Source organism: the organism of the source record quoted next, unplaced genomic scaffold, assembly GCF_019419815.1.
Source record: "Pyrus x bretschneideri cultivar Hongxiangsu unplaced genomic scaffold, Pyrus_bretschneideri_v1 Contig16, whole genome shotgun sequence".
NCBI lineage: Eukaryota > Viridiplantae > Streptophyta > Magnoliopsida > Rosales > Rosaceae > Pyrus > Pyrus x bretschneideri.
The window spans coordinates 3989139-4014380 of NW_025999457.1; the positions used below are offsets into that span (position 1 = coordinate 3989139).

Below are 25242 nucleotides of genomic sequence, written 5' to 3' on the forward strand. Positions count from 1 at the left end.
TCCAAGGTCACTCATTTTCTTCTTCATTATGCCTTGGTGATGAATCATTACAGGTTCTCAATTTTGGGAATTTGGAGAAACCTTTTCATCCATCCAAATCCATGGATCTAAGATCCAAGGAATGAAGGCCCTCTCTTTGGGTGATTAGCCTTTGCTTATGCAAAGAGGAATCTACAAAGGTATTGATTTCTCAACTCACTTTGTTTTGAGTTGAGTCTTGGTTCACCTATCTACTAGGCTTTGAATTTCATGGGTAAATGTTTTGTTTTAAGTGCATACAAGCATGATTCTGCCTTTAATTGTTAATTGCATGCTATTGATGTTGTTTAAATGAACATGTTTTTCACAAATCTTCCTTCAATATCTTCTCGGAGGGGTGTTTGTTTTCTGCGTTCTTTCACCACATTTCAGACTCATCTTTTCAGATGAAGTATGTTGGTAAAAAATAAATAATTAATTAAATTTGAAATTAATTAAAAATAATTAATTAATCTAATTATTGGAGCCCGAGCCCCATCTTTTGATAATTAATTATATATTAATTACTACACCTCAAAGCCGAACCCCAAGGGTGATCCCAATTTTATTCTCTAAGGCCTATCACTCAAATCACTGTCTATAAGGGACAAAAGCCTTATAAAGTGAGGAAACCTTTTGGGAATGGCCAATGTGGGACAATGAAATTTCTACTCAAAATTTCCAACATCACTCAACTAGTTGGTACAGGATAAAGAGAGATTGGTGCAACTGAGAGAGATGGATTTTTCCTAAGTAGAGGTGGAGTGTCGAATTCAACAAAAAAAAAAAGGTTGGGGTGAATGACAAAATAATAGAGTGGTCAAATGATAAGCTGGGTGGCGTGTTTTGACATTTTATATCTCAAAAAGTGGTCACGTAAAAGTGTTCATGTGGGCCTACGTGACCACTTTTAACGTTAAAATGGATGGAAATTACATTGAAGATTCAAATTGATTTGCGGCAACCAATTTTAGGGATAAGATTGATTGATTTTTAACTTCAAGGACGCAAATGAGGAGTTGTACCAATTTCGGGGATCATTTTGATAAAAAAAAAAAACCCTTAAAAATATAAAGAAATTTTTTTTTCTAGCTAGATGATCTTATCACATGAACTAAAAAGGTAATTAATACATTAGTTTTATGTAACCACCTCCTGCCTTCTTTGTATATTCACGTGAAACAAGTTAACACCCAGCATAGGTTTCATCATCCAACTTTCTATAAGTACCTCCCAACTTTCTTTATGAATACATAAAGTGATAGATAAATTCTTCACAATTAGTTTTTTCATTTGATCATGGTTACTAACTTAGAAGTTGAGAGTGGATTTTTATATTTTAGAGGGAGGAAGAAGGGAAAAAGAAGAGAGTGGGAAGTGAATACTGCAATTGAGACTGAGAGAGACTTGAAAAAAACTAAATGGAGCTTATTATTTCTTTACTATAGAAATGAGTGGCATGGGAGAAAATGGACTGAGGAGAGGGCGTAAATGGAAGAAGGTATGTGTGTGTGTGTGTGTGTATATTCATTACTTGTTAGTTGCTTAATTTATTTTTCTTTTTAATTTTTATTTAATTTGTCAAATGATTAATTTCTCTTAACATCTTATTGATTGAATGTGTTGCTTTCAAAATTCAATGTCTTCCTTGTCTGTCTCAAATTATTTTCCAACTCATCATTTGTTCATAGAATATCGGTTTTCTGGTTATTTTGACACTTTAGCATGTTTTGAATGCTCATTGTAGAAGAAGATTAGTATAAAGTATTTAACTTGTTTTCACAATATTTAACTTTCTTCAAAGATTTTGACTCGGAAAATTCTTTGCAGGAGAAGAAAATGTTGAGACACTGCCTTCTCATGTAAGGACATCAAAACATTTCCTCCCTTCGGAGCAGGCAAGATATAGATTGAAGGGATTCTTTATGTCAGAGATGGCAAGGTAAACATTCTATGTGTTTGCCATGGCCTTTTACACTCTCCGGTTGGATTTTTCAAGCAAGCCGGTGGAAACAAAGTGGCAAATCCCTTGCAGCACATAATTGTCTGCTTTTCTTCTGATTAGGTCAATGGCGTTGGCTCCGTCACCTTGGAATGTTAACATATAGTTAACTAATATGTAAACACCCTAATTTGAGCAATTAGCTCTCATTTTATGGATTATTTTGTATATTATCTTATATATAGTCCTCTCCAATTTAACTGTGGATGTTTGGATGGCTTTAAGGTGATGTCAAAGCTTATGTATTTGGCATATAGATAAACTATTGTTTAGTATAGGTACCATAAAGCACATCAAGCAAACTTCTGGTCTCCTTATAATTTGTTAGTTTGCTCTACATCGAGCCTTTGTAGCTGGTTGGCCTTGCGCTATATCCGACATTTAGCATAGTTATTAATTATTAATGTAAGACTACAAAGATATTATCTTGAATTATTATGTAGTTGTAAAGATCACTATATTCTAGACACAGTGAAAATTATTGGTATTATGTCATTTAGTATGTAATATTTGTTCCCTAAAAAATGAGGAACAATTGACCAAATTGTGAGTGGCAATGGGCTAAATATTTTAACAATGTACATTAACTTCGGAAATATAAAACATAATTTATTTTATTATTTTGACTGTTTTTGGATTTAAATTTGAGCCGTGACTTATAGTTGGATTTGAAAAAAAAAATATTTGATCAATTAGATCAAATTCAAAAGATTGCCAAAAAAAGAGAGAGGTTGATCTGGACCATTAATAACCAACAGTTGATAAATTGAAAGACTGAGCTTGAAACCCAAGTTATTATCCCTCTGCCCCGAGGGACCAACTGTTAGCCATTCACCTACATGTTCAGCGACTTTTAGAAAAATATACTAATTGTGCACATTAAACTTTCTGAAATTAGAAAGAAAATTGCTTTTATAACGATTGCACAATTAGAATTTTAGAGTGCCAATAATAGTTCTCTTTGAACTTTGTAACGGTTATGTGCATGTGAGACATCATCAGTCATTTCACGCGAAGTTGATGAACATTTTGTCTATGGCTAACCCAACTTTATTACCAACATCACTTGGGTGCTTTAGTGGACATGAAATTTAATACGTATGTCGTAAATTGTTTCAGTTATATTTTACTTTATGTAATAATCGTCTACTTTCTTTGTATGTTGACGTGAAACAAGTGAAAGATATTTGAATTTTGTAGTTGATATATATGTGTGATATTCTCTGCCATTTCATGTGAAACTGGTGAATGTTTTGTCTGTGGCTAAACCAACTTTATAACCACCATCACGTGAACTGACAAGGTAATTAATACGTGGACATACAGTGTTTTGATTAGCTTTTACTTTTGAGTAACCATCGACCACCTTCTTTGTATGTTCACGTGAAACAAGTGAACACCCAACATAGGTTTTATCGTCCAACTTTCTATAAGCACCTCCCACCTTTCTTTATGAATACATAGAGTGATAGATATATTCTTCACAATTAGTTTTCGCATTCGATCATGGTTACCAACTTAGAAGCTGAGAGTGGGTTTTTATATTTTAGAGGGAGAAGAAGGGGAGGAGAAGAAAGTGGGAAGTGAATAGTACAATTGAGATTGAGAGGGACTTGAAAAAACTAGATGGAACTTGTTATTACTTTACTATAGAAATGAGTGGCATGGGAGAAAATGGACCAAAGAGAGGATGTAAAGGAAGAAGGTATATATTCATTACTTGTTAGTTGCTTGATTAATTTTCATTTCAATTTTTATTAAATTTGTCAAATGACTAATTTCTCTTGACATCTTATTGATTGAATCTAGTTGTTCTGTCTCAAATTCTTTTTCAACTCATCCTTTGTCCATAAAATATCGGTCTTTTGGTTATTTTGACCCTTTAGGATGTTTCAAACGCTTGTTGTAGAAGAAGATTAGTATAACGCATTTAACTTGCTTTGACAATATTTAACCTTCTTCAAAGATTTTGACTTGTGTAAATTCTTTGCAGGAATAGGAAATGTTGAGACACTGCCTTCTCATATAAGATCATCAAAACATGTCTTTCCTTTGGAGTAGGCAGGATATAGTTTGAAGGATTCTTTAAACCAGAGATGGCCAGGTAAATATTCTGTGCGTTTGCCATGGCCTTTTACACTCCCCGGCTGGATTTTTTCGAGCATGCCGGTGGAAACAAAGTGGCGAATCCCCTGCAGCATATAATTGTCTACGCTTCTTCCGATTAGGTCAATGGCATTGGCTCTTTCGCCGTGGAATGTTAACATACAGTTAACTAATTTGTAAACATCCTAATTTGAGAAATTAGCTCTCATTTTATGGTTATTTTGTATATTATCTTATGTAGTTCTCTCCAATTAATTCCGGATGTTTGGATGGCTTTAAGGTGATGTCAAAGCTTATGTATTTGGACATATACATAAACCGTCGGTTAGTATAGGTACCATAAAGCACACTAAGCAGACTAGTTGGTTTTGCTCTATATCGAGCCTTTGTCACTGGTTAGCCTTGAACTACACCGAGATTTAGCATAGAGATTAATTATTAATGTAAGACTACAAAGATATCATCTAAGATTATTATGTAATTGTAAAGATCACTATAAAATTATTGCAACTATGTCATTGAGTGTGTAATATTTGTTCCCTGAAAAAATGAAGAACAATTTGTTCCCTAAATTATTACCAACATCACATGAGCGCTTGAGCGGACATGAAATTTAGTACATGTATCGTAAATTGTTTCAGTTATATTTTACTTTATGTAACCATCTTCTTTGTATGTTCACATGAAACAAGTCAATGATATTTGAATTTCGTAACTGCTATATATGTGTGTTCTTTTTTGCCATTTCACATGAAATTAGTGAATGTTTTGTTTGTGGCTAAATCAGGGCATAACATGAACTGACAAGAAAATTAATATTGAATTTGACCTCTTTTATCCCTTTTTACAATAGACAACCTTTGATAAAACCAGGTTAAATAGTAACTTCCTATTTAAAATAACAAATACCATGCATGTCTTCAATTTTTAAATACTAAAATATAGAATTGGTACTTTGAATTTTCACCTAAGTTTAGATTTTAACTCTTATCTCTTTATTGGTTTTATCGCTTAACTTTTTTCATTAAATACGTCTATGTATTCGTTATTTAAAAAAATATATATATATATATATATATTTGAAATAATCCGTCACGAAAAATAACATAACAAATAATACATGTATCATAAGTTGTTTCAATGAGCTTTTGATTTTTATAAATATTATTGTAACGACTCTCTAATTTTATGCATGCTTTATGAAACCAGTAAATTATTTGTCAGTAGTTAAACAGAGGGTGATTTATCAGCACCCAAATTTTAGTTAAGAGCACTCCCATGTTAAATTATATTGCTAACTTCCAAAATTGCTCAACAGTTTTAAGCACAAAAATTTGGATTAACCACACTGAAGCTGTAGAATCAGCGATTTAGGAGCATCTTCAGTTTAGATTAATAACACTGCTTCTAGTTGGTTGGTTCTCTATCTAAGTCTCTGTCGGCAAAGGGTTTTCTATTCTTTTGTCTAAGAGGTCAATTCATTAGCTCTCCAGCGAAGTGAGGTGTTCATGATCGGTTACTCCCATGTGCACTTCATAGTTTGGCACTTAAATGCCCGAACCATGTTCACCATGAAGGCACTCATCTTTTTTGAGTATCTTTTCTCGCACAACCTAATATCCAATCAGTGCACTTATATTCTCATGAATATAGCTGAAGTTGCTAAACCTGATCCAGAAGATCCTGAATTTCGCAGTGAATATAGCAACCTTGTCTGAACTTCATAGTCGCCAAGTGCAAAAGTCAATAGCGCATACGATACCACCACTGCCACATCTATTCTACTTGCCAAACTGAGCTCGCTTGTGAGTTGGGCATTAACAAGAAGGACGTAGTTACCTTAGTAGTTGCTTGACATGTGCACCACGTAGGTCTTGTCATTTTTAGGAAGAACACAAATCAATTTGTTTCATCCGTCTACTTTTCATCCATTTTAGCGTTAAAAGTGTTAACTCTTCATTTTGGTGTTGAAGTTAAAAATCAATCAATCTCGTCCTAAAAATTGGTTGACACAAATTAATTTGGTCCATTCGTCTATTTTTCGTCTATTTTAGTGTTAAAATTGGTCACATGAGATTGAGTGAAACAAATCAATTTGGTCCATCCGTATATTTTTCATCCATTCTACCGTTAAAAGTGGTCACGTCGACCACATGACCTTCTTTTTAAGCAGACATGAAATTTAATGTGTGTCGTAAATTGTTTTAGTTATATTTACTTTACATAACTATTGTCTGCCTTCTCTATATGTTCACGTGAAACAAGTGAAAGATATTTGATTTTCGTAACTACTATTCTCTGCCATTTCATGTGAAACTGGTGACCGTTTTGTCTATGGCTAAACCAATTTTATAACCACCATCACGTGAACTGACAAGGTAATTAATGCATGGGCATACATTGTTTTGATTAGCTTTTACTTTTATGTAACCACCGACCATCTTCTTTGTATGTTCACGTGAAACAAGTGAACACCCAACATAGGCTTCATCGTCCAACCTCATCTAAGTACCTCCCAGCTATCATTATGAATACATAGAGTGGCATATATATTCTTTACAATTAGGTTTTTCATTTTATCATGGTTACCAACTTAGAAGCTGAGAGTGGGTTTTTATATTTTAGAGGGAGAAGGAAGGGGATAAGAAGAGAGTGGGAAGTGAAAAGTCAATTGAGAATGAGACTTGAAAAAACTAGATGGAAGTTGTTATTACTTTAGAAATGAGTGGCATGGGAGAATATGGGCGGAGGAGAGGACGTAAAAGGAAGAAGGTATATATATATATATGTTCATTACTAGTCAGTTTCTTATTTTAGTTTTCTTTTCAATTTTTATTAAATTTGTAAATGATTAATTTCTCTTAACATCTTATTGATTGAATATGTTGTTTTCAAAATTCAATCTCTTCCTCATCTATCTCAAATTCTATTCCAATTCATCCTTTTTTTTTTTTTGTTAAAGGATTACTTCATAGAAAACAGAAAGGCACAAGGCCAAATAACAAGCAGAGAGCATCCTCGCAAGATTAGATATATAGAGGCAAGGATAATTAGGACACCAATAGACGCCACCACTCCGGGCACCAGCGTCGTCCTACCTATCAGTGCAAAGAACACCCCACCTTTACAAAGGAGGACATGGAAGACTGTCTTTGTTCAAAATGCCTACTAACAAAGATGGTGGTCTTACAACCTAGCCGAAGTCGTACATGTCCAGAGAAATATACCTTGCAACAAAATTCACTGCCATATTTGCTGATTGTGGAGTCCACAACCAGGAGCATGATTGAAAACTCCTCCCAACCCCCAAAACACAACTAAGAATTGGGAGTAGGTCCCAATCACAACTCAGAGAAGGAGAATTGAGGGACCACATAATAACTTGTGCATCTGACTCAATTACCACCTTCTGCACTTGTAAACTTTTTGCCAATAAGCATCATTCCAGAGCAGCTAAAGCTTCTGCCATCACAATTGAAGACACATGCACCCAGACACTTCTCACCGCCGTGCAACTCAAGAAACAATCTCTAACCACAATCCTGATATGACCTTAGTGAGAGTCTCTCTTCCAATAAGCATCAACATTAACCTTAACCCAATTAACTGGGGGAGTAGACCACAGATCGAGGCGATGCATACCTCAAGAAAGACTGCTTTGGATAACAGGAGACATACGCAAATGAGATGAGGCCAACTTAAAAGAATCCAAGGCAGTGGTGATAGCCCGAATAGTTCTGAAGGGAAATGGATTAACTCCGTTGAAAACGGCATCACAAAGGGCCCTCCAGATAAACTAACACGAAAAAACCAAGTACACCATAGTTCGATCGAGGTCATCCTTACAACCTAGATTTTGATTGACAACCAAACACAACCAATCCGTTAGAGTAGTGATTGAACTTCGATTAATTTGAATACACAAAAGACCCCTATTCCACACCCTGGAAGCCCATGAGCACAAAAGGAGAATATGCTCAATGGTCTCCTCACTTTCAACACAGATGAGGCAGAGGGGGATACGACACACCTACATCGAAAAAGATTGAATTTAGTGGCGTAAGTGTCCCAGAGAGCCTTCCAAAGAAAATTTCTCATCTTTAGGGAGGGCTTTACAACTCCAAATCCAAGTCCAAACCCGAGGATCAACACTTCGGGAAAAGGAAAGGACCGATCACGACTCATAGTGGGGTGACGATTGTGACACGTCTAATATCCTGACTTGACTGAAAAAGAGCCATTTCGTTTAAACGGCCATACAAGTTTATCTGGTCTCATAAGCGGCCTCACATGAATTTAAGAGATGACACCATGCTCATTCTCTGAGATAAGGTTGGAAAGAAGGTCAAATTTCCATTTCCTCGAGACCGGATCTATGAACTCCGCAACCTTGCTCTCCCTATTGATACCCGAGTAACTAACAGGGGTAGGGTGCTCCCCTGAGATGCCCGGGACCTAATTGTCTTCCTAAAACAGAACTTTCTGCCTTCCCATAATCTGCCATCTAGCACCCTTTAGAATGAGATCATTCCCCTCTAACAGGCTCGCCCATGCCCAAGAGGCCTTTCCGCCCTTCTTAGCCTCTAGGAAAGAAACATTTGGGAAGTATGCTCTTTCAATACATGAGCCCACAGGGAGTCATGATCATGGATCAAACGCCAGCATTGCTTCACTAATAGGGCAATATTAAAATCAATAAGATTACAAAAACCTATACCACCTTTCTTTTTTGTCCGACCTAAGTCATTCCAATTTACCCAATGTATCCCACGATCTTTGTTTGCCCCCGCCCATCAAAACCTCGCCACTGCTGCATCAATTTCGTTGCACAAGCTCACCGACAGTAAGAAGACGCACATTGGGTACATAGGAATAGCCTAGACCACTGCTTTAATGAGAACTTCCTTCCTCACTTGATAAAGAAACTGCCACTTCCAACCTGCAATCGTTGCCAATATCCGATCCTTGATAAGCTGTAAGGTGTCCCACTTCAATCTCCCCCAAATTGTTGGTAAACCCAAATACTTTCCTGGGTCATCCACCTTTGGCATTTCTAAGATGTTACAAAGCTCCGAAGCCAATTGAGCCGGGGTATTAACCCCAAAATAAACCACCGATTTCTAAAGGCACATATGCTGCCCGGAAGCTATACAATACACATGAAGAAGGGAAGATAAATTCCTGCAATTCTGCTTGGTAGCCAAAAGAAATATTAGAGTATCATCCATAAACAATATATGTGATAGAACTGGTCTGGAAGCAGATATCCTGATGCCTTCCAAATATCCTTGCTGCACCGCCCTACTGATTACCAAGGAAAGAACCTCACTGATAATGAGAAACAAGTAGGGGGATATGGGATCCCCCTGACGAAGGCCCCTTATTGGTTTAAAGGCTTTCCCCGACCTCCCATTGATTAGAATAGAAAACTCCACAGTTTTTACGCACCGCATAGCCATATCAATCCACCTTCACTGGAAACCGAGATGCACCATAATTGCCTCCAGGAAGTCCCATTCAACCCGATCATAAGCCTTGTTCATATCAAGTTTGATCCCCATTTCAAACTGGGTCTTCATTTTCCTTAACTTAAGGAAATGAAAAATTTCATGGGCCAAGATGATATTATCTTGTATTTGTTGGCCTTGTATGAACACATCTTGATTTGGCGAAATTATTTTATCCAACATTGGTTTCAAATGATTCGCCAAAATCTTAGACAGAACCTTATAAGAATAATTACACAGACTTATTGGCTTGAACTGATTGACCCCCTCTGGGATGAGGACCTTAGGAATCAAAGCAATATTGGTGGAGTTGATAATAGAGGGACATCCATCACCCCCTAGACAATCGGCAACAATACCATTGACCTTAGCAAAATAATGTCCCAACAGGATTGGAAGAACAAACCTTGGAAATCATCAGGTCCAGGCGCCTTAAATCCTCCCATGTTGAACACTGCATCTTTTATCTCCTCATCAGAAATAGGACTACATAATGTCTCGTTCATTTCAATCGTTACCACCAAGTCCAGGAAACTAAGGATATCCCCCAGTCCCGATTGCCATTAGACGTAAATAATCTTTTAAAGTGATCTTCCACTGTCATTCTGGATTCGTGCTAATTTGTTCCCATAGAATATCGGTCTTTTGATTAGACAATATTTAACTTACTTCAAAGATTTTGACTTGTGTAAATTCTATGCAGTATCATGAAATGTTGAGACACTGCCTTCTCATAAGGACATCAAAACATGTATGCCCTTCAGAGCAGGCGGGAGATAGATTGAAGGAATTTTGTATGCCCGAGATGGCCATTTTGTATGTTTGCCACGACCTTTTACACTTTCTGGCTGAATTTTTCAAGCTTGCCAATGGAAATGAAGTGGCGAAGCCCTTGCGGCACATCATTGTCTGTTCTTCTTCCGATTAGGTTAGTGGTAGTGGCTTTGTTGCCTTGGAATGTTAACATAAAGTTAACGAATATGTAAACACTCTAATTTGAGTAATTAGCTCTCATTTTATGGATTATGTTGTATATTATCTTATATATAGTCCTTTCTGATTTAACTATGGATGTTTGGATGAACTTTAAGGTAATGTCAAAGCTTATGTATTTGGACATATACATAAACTACGGGTTAGTATAGGTACCAAAAAGCACACCAAGCAGACTTCTGGTCTCCTTGTAACTTATTGGTTTTGAGTTACAGCGAGCCTTTGTCGTTGGTTGGCCTTGCATTACATCCAAAGTTTAGCATAGTTATTAATTATTAATGTAAGGCTACAAAGATATTATCTAGAATTAGTATATAACTGAAAAGATCACTATATTTTGGACAGTGAAAATTATTGGTAATTTATCATTGAATATGTAAATTTGTTTCCTTGAAAAATGAAGAAAATTTGATTAGATTGTGAGTGGCTATGGACAATCGTCCCTCTGCCATGTCGACCTAGATGTCGGCCACTCCTACATTTTCGGCGACCTTAAAAAATTATTAAACGTGCACATCAAACTTTATATATTTAGAAAGTAAAATAATCCTGTAACAAGTACACAAATAGATTTTTAGAATGCCAACAATGGTTCTCTTTGAATTTTGTAACTGTTATATGCATGTGAGACACCCTCAATCATTTCACGTGAAGTTGATGAATATTTTGTTTGTGGCTAACCTACCTTTATTACCAACATGACGTGAGTGCTTGAGCGGACATGAAATTTAATGTGTCGTAAATTGTTTCGGTTAGATTTTACTTTATGTAACTACCGCTGCCTTCTATGTTTTGGTTAGATTTTACTTTATGTAACTACCGTTGCCTTCTATGTATGTCATGTGAAACAAGTGAAAGACATTTGAATTTTGTAATTGCTATATGTATGTGTGATCTTCTCTGCCATTTCACGTGAAACTGGTATACATTTTGTCTGTGGCTAAACCAATTTTGTAACCACCATCAAGTGAACTAACAAGAAAATTAATATTTGAAGGTCACCTCTTTTATCCCTTTTATGATAAACAACCCTTGATTATAATCAGGTTAAGTAGTAACTTCTTATTTAAAATAACAAATACCAAGCATGTCTCCAATTTTTAAAGAGTAAAATTTAGAATTGGTACTTGAACTTTCACCTAAGTTTAGATTTGGGCCATGAACTAAAATCTGTTATTAAAGTCCCTAAATTTAACAAAATGTGTGCTATTAGTCATTGTTGTTAAATTCCGTCTAAAATTTAAGGGTAAATTACACAAAACTACCTCAACTTTGGGTCAAACCACAATCTCATATCTCATATTTTAAACATTGCAATGTCATACCTCAACTTATGAATTCGTTGCAATGTCAGACATCCATTAAATTTTCTGTCAATTTAACTGTTAAATGATGATTTCACAGGAGGAGGGCCTGCTCCTTTGCTAACTGGAATAAAAAGTTAATTAATTAATAATAAATTAAGAATTTTTTATTTAACAATTAAAATTAATTAAAAAAGTATTTTAATTAGTTATTTTGAAAAAAAAAATGAATTAAAAAAGAAAAAATGTTCTTTATCGCATTGAGCAACCCAACCATCCCAAAAATGTTCTTCATTCCACAAACTTCGCTCATTTACCTCCACCTCTCTCTACACCACACTCACTTTCTCCCTGTAATCTCTGTCAATTCTATCTGAATCTTTACCTGTTTTTCATTTCCTTGAATTTGTTTTCAATTTTTTTTTTTTCGGATTTTCTTAGGCGCCAAACAGATCGCTGAGCTCCTGTTGTTTACATTTTGACTCTTTCAATTTCCTTTGGTTGGTTTTGTTGGATCTTGGATTCAGATTCGATGATTGCGGAGTTTAATTTAAAAATATTTCTATTCATTGTTGTGAATTCAGAAGTCATTCTCCCAGGTTGTGTTCACTTTTTGCCTCGTAGAGGAACCTCATGCGTCCGTGGGTATGGAAGGAGGAAGTGTTAACTCCAGGCTGCCTAATCTCTTCTCTCTTTGTGTGGCTTCAATTCCCAGAAAATCCATTCCTTAAGAATCAGAGGGAAATGAAATCGAAACCCCAGAAAATGCAAAAAAAACCGGTGGGACTTCGAGAGGTAAAGTTGAATTTCTCCTTAATCAAAATCGAGAATCTTGAAATCCAAAATGATTGATAAGTTTTTGGAAAAAATTGGGTTTTTATATCAGCTGACCAAGAAGGATGGGTTTCATTGGACATAAGATGCTAAATTGTCCTTCTAGCAGCTTAAAACAGCTATGACATCGCCTCAATTGCTTGCACTACCTAATTTTTCAACCCCTTTCTTGTTGGAATGTGCTGCTTCAGGTGTAGGAATAAGGGATGTCCTCCAACAAAAAGGAAGGCCAATTGCCTTTACTAGCAATGCATTGGGGCCTAGAAACCAAGCTTTGTCTACATATGAAAGGGAGCCGATAGTTATCATCCATGTTACTCAAAGTGGCAGAATTATCTCCAAGGGCATCATTTTATCATAAAAACGGATCACAAAGTTTGAAATACTTTCTCAAACAAAGAGCAACCATTCATTTCCAGCAAAAGTGGGTCTCCAAGCTCTTGGGATTTGACTACGAAATCCAGTATAAGCATATGACAGATAATACTGTTGCAGATGCTTTGTTTAGAGCTCCCGGTTCCAACCTCTTACCTGAAGACACTATGCAATGACCAGAATGCACAACAATAACCTATCCCTATTTTGGGTGGTTAGATGATCTCAGGAGACATTTGGAGCAGGATCCGTGGATATTACAGAAAAGCAAGGAAGTCATGGAACGCTTAACTTCAGATGCTATTGACAAATCTCTTTCCAAATACCACCTAGACAATGGTTTTTTAAAGTATAATTCCAGGATGGTAATCCATCTGGATTCGAGTTGGCGGAATAGGTTATTTGAGGAGCACCATTGCACTTCTATTGCAGGCCATGAAGGGGTGCTTAAAACCTATCAAAGGTTGAAAAAGAGTTTCTACTGGGTTGGTACGAAGAAAGACATAAAGCATTGGGTTGCCGAGTGTAGAATTTGCCAACAAAATAAATATGAGACCATCTCGCCCCCAGGACTTCTACATCCCCTACCTATTCTTGAAAAGGTGTGGAGTGACATAAGTATGCACTTTATCATTGGCCTACCTGCTTGTAAAGGTAAATGAGTGATCATGGTTGTGGTTGATCGACTGTCCAAATATTCCTATTTCATTGCACTGGGGCACCCTTACACAGCTAGCATAGTGGCTCAAGCATTTGTGGACAATGTGTTTAAATTGCATGGGATTCCTACCACCATTGTAAGTGATAGAGAATGTCTTTCTGAGTATGTTTTGGAAAGAGTTCTTCAAACTACAAGGGTCTCAACTTTGCATGAGTTTCAGGTATCATCCACAAAGCGACAGGTAAAGTAAAGTGGTTAACCGTTGCCTGGAAACTTACTTGAGGTGCTTCATAAGCTGCCAGCCCAAGAAATGGCTCCAATGGCTCCCAAGGGGCGAATGGAACTATAACACCTTTTTTCACTCTTCTTCACAGTTCACTCCTTTTGAGATAGTTAATGGATACCCTCTTCCCCATATTGCGGCATATGAAAGGGGTACTGCCAAACTTGAAATAGTTGAACAAGGCTTGATAGCTCGGGATCAAATGTTGTCCATGTTGAAAACAAATCTATTGGTTGCACATAACCGAATGAGGGTTTAGGCGAACAAATGTAAATGTGAAAGGGAATTTGAAGTTGGGGATTTTGTGTACTTGAAGTTAATTCCCTATCAGTTATAGTCCTTGGCTATGCATGCTTATCACAAACTGCATCCTAAGTATTATGGACCTTTTGAAGTGTTGGAGAAAGTGAGGGCTATGGCTTACAAAATTAAATTTCCTCTAGGATCCAAGATACATCATGTATTCCATATGAGCTTCTTCAAGAAACACTTGGGTGCTCGAGTCGAACCTCTTCCCCTATTACCTCTAGTGATAGATGATGGCCTACTCACTCAAGAACCAAAAGCAGTGCTCAAACGAAGAATATACCAGAAGGGCAGTGCAGCTAGAGTTTAACTACTTATCAAATGGAAGTTCTGTTCAGAGGAAGAAGCCACATGGGAGGACTATGACTCTGTCATTGCTTGATTCCCAGAGTTCAAACTATGAAATGTAACCTTGAGGACAACGTTGTTTTGGAATGAGAAGGTAATGATAGGATCGTGATTAGCTTGATCACAATTAAGGGGTATTAAGTAATTCTAATATGTATGAGTTGCTTTTAATTAGTTACTAGCTTTATGCGTAAAAGCCAGCTGGCTGCTAGCATGGAAGGAAATAATATAAGGGCCAATTGTAGCATTAGTAAGAGAACAATCATTTTATTAAAAACAATAAATACAAAAAATAATTGCAGCTCTCTCACTATCTTCATCTTCCATACACGGCTCCATTACTTGGCTACTTGCAAGTCTTGAGTGAAGGGCCCGAGGATCGTGCTTATCAGGAAGAAGAAGGATGAGGAACTTACACGGCGGGGTGGATCTAGGTTCTTGCCGAATCAATAGCGATGGTAAAGAAGCTGACCTGCGAAGAGGGTGACGAGAAGGCTGCCTTCAATTTTTTTGTTTTTGTTTTTATTTTTAAGTTTTAAAGTAAAATTACTTTTAACCAAGCCTTTTTAATTAATAAAATATGTTTTTCAAAATAGCAAATTAATTTTGATTTTTAAATAAAATATTCTTAATTTATTATTAATTAAAAATTTTTTTTTATTCCGGTTGGCAAAAAAGTGGACCCTCTTTTGCCATGTCATAATTTAACAGCCAAATTGACAGAAAATGACTCTCTCAAAAGAGGGACTCTCTGCCACCTCACGTTTTTGGCATAATATTTTTTTTCTTTTTTTGAACAAACGATATTATCTATACTAAGGGGGACTTGGTTGGGTTTAGCCTCACAATGGGCTAGCAATAATGTGGTTCAAATTCGCCTTTGGCAAGAATTAAACCTAAGACTTCTCACATACAAGTGAAGAAGAATAATGTTGGCATGAGAATTTGCAAAAAACCATGAGGTGTCGGAGAGTTCATGAAGAGTCTCACTTTAAAAGAGTCCCCGCATTTCTCTTCAGTATTTTTAGGCCTCTCTTAGCACGTTGTTTAAAACATCAGATAGTACTAATAATACGAAATCTGAAATTTGATGTCTGTATATATTAAATAGTCACCGAATTAATAATCCTCCGCATTCATTCTATCCGGTTCATGCCTGCTTAATTATACTCCCCCAGAACACGGTATTATTTAGTCGGGCAGGTGGAAAACACGGTTCTCTCACTCTCTCCTTTCCTCCTACTTTTCGTCTTCTTCTTCTCTCTGTTCTGCCGTCCTCTTCCTTTTTTTCTTGCAATTTTTCTTCTTCTCTTTCGGTTTCTGCCCTCCTCCATCTATTTTTCTTGCAGTCTTTCTTCTTTTTCTTCTCTATTAGTTTCTGCCCTCCTCCATCTACTTTTCTTGCAATTTCCTTTCAATTAATTGAATTTGGTTATTGTTTTCTCTAATTTTGCAATTGATTATAATTTTCTATTAATTAAAATTTTAGGGTTTGTCAATTTTGAGATCTGAAAAAAATTGACCTGTATATATTTTTTATTCATTGTGCACCCATCTCCCCTGCCAGAAGAACACTACCCACTTGGTTTGATTTCTTGGTATGGGTCGAATCATTGAAAAAAAAAAATCAATTTGATTGGGTTTTTGGCAAGAATTGCAAAGATTCTGAGTTAGATATGTTATGGATTGGGCGATTTTTCCCAACTTCTTGAGCTTTTTGGTGAATTGGGTTATTTATTCTCTCTGTGTTAATCTTCTAAATGGGTTTAGTTTTGGTTCGTGTGGGTTATTACCTTCTGAATTTCTCTCTTTTTTTTCGTTTCTTCTTGAGCTTTTTGGTGAATTTGGTTATTATCTCGATTGAAACTCTTGAGTATGAGTACGACTTGCAGGGAGATGAATTCATTTGAAGTGGACTTATTGATTTCTACTTTTCTTTGGGTTTATCTGATTATGCCTTGAGATGCTTTAATTTAACTACTCCTACGCATCCACGATTGCAGGTTATATCCAAAATGGGGAAATTGAAAGTGCATTTGATTTATTTTATAGAATCTTGGCATCATGAATTCAATAATATGAGCATGTTGGGTGCGGTGCGTAAATAAAACGGTGATTTGGCTGCAGTATAGTACCAAACACATAATAAATAATATAGTCATTAGTTCGATGTTGCACCAAACGTTTGATTAATTCAGTTAGTATCATTTGACGACTATTTATCCTATTCAACTAAAATAATCGGTATAATCTGAGCTGACAAACTAGACATTAAGTAACCCACAACTACCTACCTTGGTTTTATCGCTTCATTATGTTTTCATTAAATATGTCTGATTATTGGTTATTTGAAAAAAAAAAAATACTATATAGAATAATTGATCACGTAAAATAACACAACAAGTAATACATGTATCATCTTTTAACTTTTGTCAAACTGCAGTAGGCTAAATCTCTTTAAAAGCAAGATATATGCACCTCAGTCTAATTGTCTACATACTTCTTATATGAATATCACACCTTGTAATTTTCCCAACACTAAATTTCATTCCCGTTCAGGGTGCTAAACTTATATTTGTTGTCTGCAGTTTTTACTATTTAGGTCAGATGATTTGAGTTCTTGGCAGTTTAACCAAATACACATGCCATTTCTAGAACAGTATAACTTTGGTGTTGTATGACTGCATCCAATCTCTAAAACCACACTACCTACTTATCTTGTGAACAAATCAAGTCAAACGTAGTTCATCTCTTGATTCAAGAGAAAAATAATTACGAAATTTTACAGTTATATCCAACTATAAAGAGAGATATCAAGCCATACGTAATTTACACATCGGTATATGCATTGTTCATCACAGTCCGACAACTCTTGGGCGCCTTTGACAAAGACATTTGCGACAACATATGTGGCCCTCCAATTTAATTAGCTCAGGACATCACCTTCTTGGTTAAAGCAACTGCTACTTGAGCTTGATATTTTTTGAGCTTTTGTTGCACGACAAGTCGTCTTTCATCACCTGCCTCAAGTTTGCCTGACTTCATTGTCATATGGATTTGAAGTCATTGTCATATGGATTTGCTACCCGCGTGGCTGTAGTACTTAAAGAATGCCTCTGAAAGTCCAAGCATAGCATGACTTTGGATCCATGCACCAAATTATATGGAATGCATCCAGTGGACGTGCGAACAATTGTCCTGTAAGCACATGGCCCCGTTTGGTGGACTAGATGGAATAGGTTGTGATCAATTAAAATAAACTTGAGTTTATTTCGTTGTTTGTTGTGTCAAAATATGAGATGGACATGACTAGATATAATAAGTTATGAATCTATAATAGAATGAGTTATTTAACCTATCTTATACATAAGTTACAAGTCTTGTTTTACAAGTCTGTGTCAATCCAATCTTATTCCTAACACTCAATCTCATCCCAGCTATCAAACAGACACTAGTATTTTGAAAGGTGCTCATACTATTCTCTTTTGTTTTTAGTCACCATCTCCCAGTATCGGCTAATTGAGGACCCTCTAACGATGAAGTAAATAAATTATAATTCAGCAGTGGGCTTGAAAGCATAAGTATTTATTATCTTTGATATGAAGACTGAGAGGGAAATTGTTTTTGTTTTTTTAACATACAATATTATCTATACTAAAGGGAGGGGGGAGTGGGCTAAACCTCACAATGAGCTAGTAATAATGTAGTTCAAATTTGTCTTTGTCAAGAATCAAACCTAAGAGCTCTCATTTACTGGTGAAGATGAATACTATTAGACCGTAATATTAAATGATCACTAAAAGGGATATTTCTATATACTAATTCATGGAAAGTCTTTGGGAGGATAGTAATCCTCGAAAAACTGGGAAAATCCTAGAGAAAATTTAGGGAGAGATTTTATTTTCTCTGCTTGTGGTGCATACTAATCCCATTAAACCTTAAACTCTCAAGTTACTCGGAATTAATTCCTAATTACAGTTTAACTGGGTTTCCCATCTTTATGGGAAGAAATCCTCGACGAGATTAGTCCCGCCTACCACTTTGGAGCACGTCGGATCGGGCCCAACTGCCTGATCCGGTGAGCCTAGTCTGACTTTGCGTACACATTCAAGGAATTCCAGCCACGCCGAGTGCAATATGTTACTGTCCAAAAATCTATAGTCCCATATTGATTAAGGTAGAGACATTCTTTGATTCACTTGCCAAGTTAGACAATAGTAATATCTATGCACCAACTTGAGAATGAGCATTGTAAAGTCCAACTTAAAATAGGAATATAATCATATTTTATTTTATTTACTCGTAGGTTTTTATTTCATATTGTAATTGGATAATGAGTTATTGTTATCTTTATCTACAAAAGGGCATATCCCTATAAATATGTGCCACCACAAGAAGAAGAGTGCAACAAAATCATATTCCCATAATCTCTACTCTTATTTTTTCAACAAAAGGTGATGCTAGAGATGTTATCTACTTAAACCATTTTTTATAAAGTATAGATGTGAAAATTGATAGTTGAAATTTTTTTTAATAATTTAAAGAAACCATCAACTGTCATATCATCTATTCAACAAAAAATGATTTCCTTAGTATTTTTCTGTAACAAAAGCCCGAAGTGATTGTTCTTCATATACGTGTAATAATATCAAGCACGAGATACGATAACGACAGATTAACCCATAAAGACTAGAAATGTGTATTTTTAATAACGATATCGTCTTACATAGTCTGCTTTATAATTTCGGTCTTGGGCCCCATATTTTTCACCAGAAGGAGCGCACATTGAATCCACTAATTGGAAGTAGTTGAATATGGATGTCATCGTTACTGATGCCTATTTTTATATAAGAAAATTAACAAAAAGTTTAAAAAAAATTCATTTTTAATGAAAAGTTCTTTTTAAAAGCATAATAAATAGTATCAAAGAAAGATATAAATGTGATTTTTCGTTAAAAGTAAACAGTACTGGAATGTTTTGTTAAAATTCTTTTTCTTATATATCATACTTCAATCAACAAGGCAAATATCTAGACAACACCACCACCTTAGACTAAAATATGGCTGCAAATAAGTCTTCACGTTTGGGAGTAGTTTTCCCTGTAGGCCTCCCTCTCCTAGTCCTTGCTTGCTTCTTTCCCTGCAGTAGCTGCCACTGTGACGTCGGTGTAAGCAAAAACACTGACGAACACGACGGTGAGGCAGGGGCAGCTAGTGAAGGGATCAAGGGCATGTTTGTGTTTGGAAGCTCTTTGGTCGACAATGGCAACAACAACTTCCTCCCGGACTCACTGGCCAAAGCTGATTACTTGCCGTACGGAATCGATTTTCCTATCGGGCCTTCTGGGAGATTTACGAACGGGAAGAATGTTATCGACCTTTTCGGCGACCATCTCAAGCTTCCTTCCTTCGTTCCAGCATTTGCTGACCCCAAAACTAAGGGAACCAAAATCCTTCATGGCGTCAACTTTGCTTCTGGTGCTTCTGGTATTCTTGATGATACTGGTTCTTTAGCGGTGCGTATGCATGACAAACATAACCGTAATTTTTAATTTGTTTCATTCTTACCGTCATATCTATTTCCAATATATAGCTATCATCAAATTCTTTCTTTCTTGCCTTAATTATATCACCGTGAATCCGTGACACTGTGTTTGCACCATGGATTTAGAAGTTTTAAAGCCTGAATTAGTTTGTAATAATAACACTATAAAAAGTAGATGATGGAAATTCGGAAATAACCAGATCCTGTGCATTTCATGTGGCATTTTAAAAGTCCTTTGTTTGATGTTTGGTAGTGCATTTCTCGCGCTCTAGTTGTGATGTTTCTTTTTAACAAGTCGGGCTAAATTCTTCAGAATGAAATCTCTATCCATCCAAATATAGAGCAGGAATTAGGGTTTAGCCATTAATTTCTGAAATTATATCCATATTGACTTGGCTACGATATATGCATGTACATTCACCATTTATTAGTAAGATACGGTATTCTCTTGTATATTTGACCGTTAGATGATGAATGTGTTAGTAAATGCATGTATGTAAGAGGATACACATGACCTCTCATGCAGTGTGCTATTTCTAGTTCTATTTGATCATATACCTATGTTAATTTATTAATTGGACCAAAAGCAGAAGCTTACGGCTAACCTCAATTATTGAATACTGAATTCTGGGAAAATGATGTATATATGATGGGTTTGGATGGCCTGAATTATTGAATACTGAATTTATGGGAAAATGATGATATATATGATGGGCTTAGATGGCATATAAATATTCATCATATATTTGCAGGGGCATGTGATAAATCTGAATCAGCAAATCAGAAACTTTGAGGAGGTAACGTTGCCAGAGTTGGAAGCGGAGCTAGGCCGGTGCACAACCTCTCAGTCACTCGAGGACTACTTGTTTGTGGTGGGAACCGGCGGAAACGATTACTCATTCAACTACTTCCTGACCACCTCCTCCCGCAACGTCACCCTTGAAACCTTCACTGCCAATCTCACTGCCTCTTTGTCCACACAACTAAAGGTGCATGCATTTAACTACTATATATATATCCATGTTATTCTCATATTATTTTATAGATATGCAATCAAATCAGACATAAAAAAAATGTTTGGGAAATTAACTAAAATATTAAAATCAAATTTTAATTATTGAACTAATTAAAATTATTAGATCGATGATATAACAACAAAAAAAATTAATAATATATATCAGATAACTACAACAAAAAATTGTTTATTTCAACACAGAATTTGAAAAATAATCATATTTATTAGCCAATTTCTCAAAACATTTCACCGTTTAATTGTTGCCAACTTGTATATATCTACCGTTAACTTATTATATTTTACAGAAAATTTTAATTATGCATGTTAGTGTACAAAAACATAAATGTATGTGCATGTAAGAGAGATTTTTTCATGTATTCGAAATACAATTCGGTACATGAACAAATGATAATTTTGATTGTATTGTACTCTGAAGGTAGTCCCTGTAGTTGATCAAGGGACTTAGGCCCCTTTTTAATATTCTGAATACACATTTATAAAACAAGCATCATATTCGTGCACAGTATTTATGTTCATGCTGACTAGCTAGCATTTGTTTAATGCATTCAGTTCCAATTTATGCAGTTGGTCCAAGCTCCAAATAAAACGGGTCAGGCGTACGTAGTAAATAATCTGACTAGTAGATGGTAGAGTATTTATTGTATATGATATGTCTGTTTTCATTATTGTCGGGAAACAGCGACTGAGTCAAGAGAACCATATCAGCATTCAACAACCATACCTCCCATATTTAATGTTTCAACCACGACAAGCAGATATTTTTTCATGTACCCGAAATTTGGAAGAAAAAAAAAAAAAGACATTATATGAGCTTATAAGTAGTAGATTATTTTTCGTATTGTCAATTTATTGTATAGTAGAACTTCAACTTTCTTTCATCTCGTTTTATTACGAGTGCGTTGAAAAATTTGTCATGTATTTAATTAGTGTACAACATTAGTCTATTAAATAGTTATCACGTGATGTCATCGGGTGGTAAAGAAAATCTACAAAACCTTCTTGTTTGCAAGGCTCTTGAATGATTAGTATTACAATCTCTATATGTGTAGGACCATTTTCACACACACACACACACACACACTATATATATATATATATATAACATTTATATATGAATATGATGTGGGGTGGGGTGCAATCAGATAGACCAGTAATTGATAAATGTCGGAAGATATATAGACAAGCGTAAAATTCATTACTCAAACCGAACCCATTCAAATTTTCTCTACCGCCACACCCTGACCCTACACATACAAGTAAAGGATGATATAAAGTAGACACGTTGAATTCCGTACGCTGTGGAGGATTTCATTACTCGTAGAAGACTTATAGTTAAGTGATTAATAGCGTTTAGCTTTTACGTAGTATTAGTTTCTATCGAATCTTCCTTTTCTAATATTTGCTTATATAAAAGGAACTCTCATTACCAAATTTTTTATTCATTGGATATGGTTTCTAAGTGATTCATTAGGTATTATTCGTGAATCGTGAATGATTGTACGTATTTGAAAAAACAAATTGGCTTGTAATAGTATTAATTTCATCACAAAATGCAAGATTTTTCTTTTCTGTTTCAGGAAAAAAAAAATATTTTTCTATATTCATAAGCTAGACAACAATTATATGCATATAAATATGTCAACAATTAATATATAGCTTGAAATATTTGGTGATGATTGCAGAAGTTGCACAGTTTAGGAGCTCGAAAGTTTGTGTTGATGTCAATAAATCCATTAGGGTGTAGTCCTGTGGTGAGGATGAGCCGACCAACACATAATGGTTGCATGCAGAAACTGAACCGGGCAGCTCATCTCTTCAATACTCACTTGAAGTCGTTGGTTGATGGTATGAGGGTACAGATGCCGGGCTCATCTCTTGTATTTGTTAACTCCTACAAGATCATTAGAGACATTATAAAAAATCCCATCTCCAAAGGTGCGTAGAGATCTCTCTTCTTAACATTCATTCACCTATCCATCTGAAGTCTTGTCTTCGAAGTAAAATAACGTGATCAACATATGTTAGATACATAAACACTCTTTTGGCCCACCTTATGGCCAATCTTAATAAATTAGCATATATGATGACGCTCTTAGCATGCATCCCATTTATTGTAGCAAAAACGAGAGGATAAGGCTCCTGTAGGGAATCTGTATGATGGTCCTATACATATATTCCGTTTTAGCTACGGTAAAACAAGATTTTGATTGAAAGTTGCTCGTAAACAATTAGTACAATTAGTACGTTTGTAAATCAAAAACATGTAAATTAGTTATAATAACAAAATAATGGAATTTTGCAGGATTCAAGGATGCTAGCACTACTTGTTGTGAAGTGGCATCAATAAATGAAGGAGGGAATGGAATTTTGTGCAAAAAGGGAGGGCAAGTGTGCGGAAACAGAAGCAGTCTTGTGTTCTTTGATGGCTTGCATCCAACGGAAGCTGTGAACGTTCAAATAGCAAACAAGGCCTTCGCCTCTTCCCTTAAAACTGAAGTTTATCCCACCAATATTAAGCGAATGACGACACGCAATATGTAAGGTTATCATCAGATCAGACCAGACTCTCCAGAACTTGTATGATCTACTACGTGTGAAGTTGGTTACGAATCTAGTAGGAACTTAAATACATATGAATCGAATAGCTCTGTAATATGCAGCTAGCTAGGTTGTTTTCTATTACGTTTCCAATAAATGTGTCGATAATATTATCGACTTTGGCTATTTTAGCTAGTTTAAACTTCTTCTTGATGAATTTGAAACTCATAGTTACTTGCTAAATTGGCCCTAAGGTCTCGTTTGGTATGAAGAATTGGATTTGAATGATAATTAACTGTTTTCAAGGTATGTTCAAAATAGAAAAGAAAATTTTACATCCAACTTGGAGGTAGGAGATCAATTACTACTAAAGAAAAGTATTTCAATCCTCCCCAAAATCGGAGGATTAGAAGGGAGAAGTTTTCTTCATGTCTAATCCTCTTCTAATTCCCATAAAATGACAAATCATTCTCCTCTATGTACCTTCATTGATGCGGGAGGCAAGCCTCGAAAGAAAACAATTTGAAGACCACTGCTATGCGGTGGGAATAATATCTGCTGTTCATCAAATTTGACCCAGTTTCCATGACTTTCATTTGGAAAGTTATATATCTCCGGAAAGCTCTGGAAGTCTATTACCAATGCAACCAACAGTGCGTCAATCAGAGTTTTCTGTAGAAGATTATTATTAAATACCGAAGGATGTGCGGTTGTGCGAGAAAATCTGCAAACGCCATTTCTTCCAAATAGAGAGGATATACCAGCATATTGCTCCCATGGATGACAATCAGGTATCAGTCATTAATCTGAGTCAAATATTATTGAAAAAGAATTTGTGTTCTTCTCAAAGAGTTGTTGATTGGAATTTGCCTCCAATATATGATGAGTGTTCAGATGATGGATACTTGATGATTCCTACCAAAGAGGTAACTCCAAAAAAATTTGCTCAGGAAGTTACACCATCCACCACTAAGGCTTGAGCCAAGAGGAAATCTCAGGACTATAGTTTTTCATCATATTCCAATAAAAGAAGAAAAATCCTGGTTGGAAGATGATTTCAAATGTTTCAACCAATACTACTTTGAAAATCTGGTTCGGTGCCATATGTGTTCACTCATTGTCTGCTTTTTTGAAGATGTTATTGGTCCAAGTTGTTGATACTCAATTCTTTGGAGAGCTCAAAGAGTTCAAATCTTGGACAGGTCGAAAACCTAAATTCAAACAAAAATACAAAAAGGGTTCAAACTCGAGCACGAGTTCTTTCCGAGAAGAGGAGTATGATGCAGTCCACACAATTAATATGATCCATGTATTAAACATGTTGTTGATGGCTGTTTTTCAGCTTTCAAAGTCATGTTCTAATTACATGCGTAGAAACTACAATCT

The 25242-nt window shown here is 35.8% G+C and overlaps 1 protein-coding gene and 2 long non-coding RNA genes across 3 annotated transcripts; all 3 read left to right on the forward strand.

The window, feature by feature from the left end:
* Positions 1–1289: 1289 nt before the first annotated feature.
* Positions 1290–4753, forward strand: LOC125475808. Its single transcript, XR_007257227.1, has 3 exons — positions 1290–1519; positions 1849–3725; positions 4014–4753. It is a non-coding gene; the product is annotated as an uncharacterized LOC125475808 (long non-coding RNA).
* A 7135-nt stretch (positions 4754–11888) lies between these two features.
* Positions 11889–14911, forward strand: LOC125475772. The gene is made up of 2 exons (XR_007257199.1): positions 11889–12725; positions 12956–14911. It is a non-coding gene; the product is annotated as an uncharacterized LOC125475772 (long non-coding RNA).
* A 4846-nt stretch (positions 14912–19757) lies between these two features.
* On the forward strand, positions 19758–24042 carry LOC103964088 (GDSL esterase/lipase At1g29670). Its single transcript, XM_009376974.3, has 4 exons — positions 19758–20253; positions 21035–21271; positions 23001–23253; positions 23621–24042. Exons 1-4 carry the CDS (start codon positions 19798–19800, stop codon positions 23857–23859), a joined length of 1185 nt encoding a protein of 394 aa, XP_009375249.2. The 5' UTR covers positions 19758–19797; the 3' UTR covers positions 23860–24042.
* The last annotated feature ends 1200 nt before the right edge of the window (positions 24043–25242 follow it).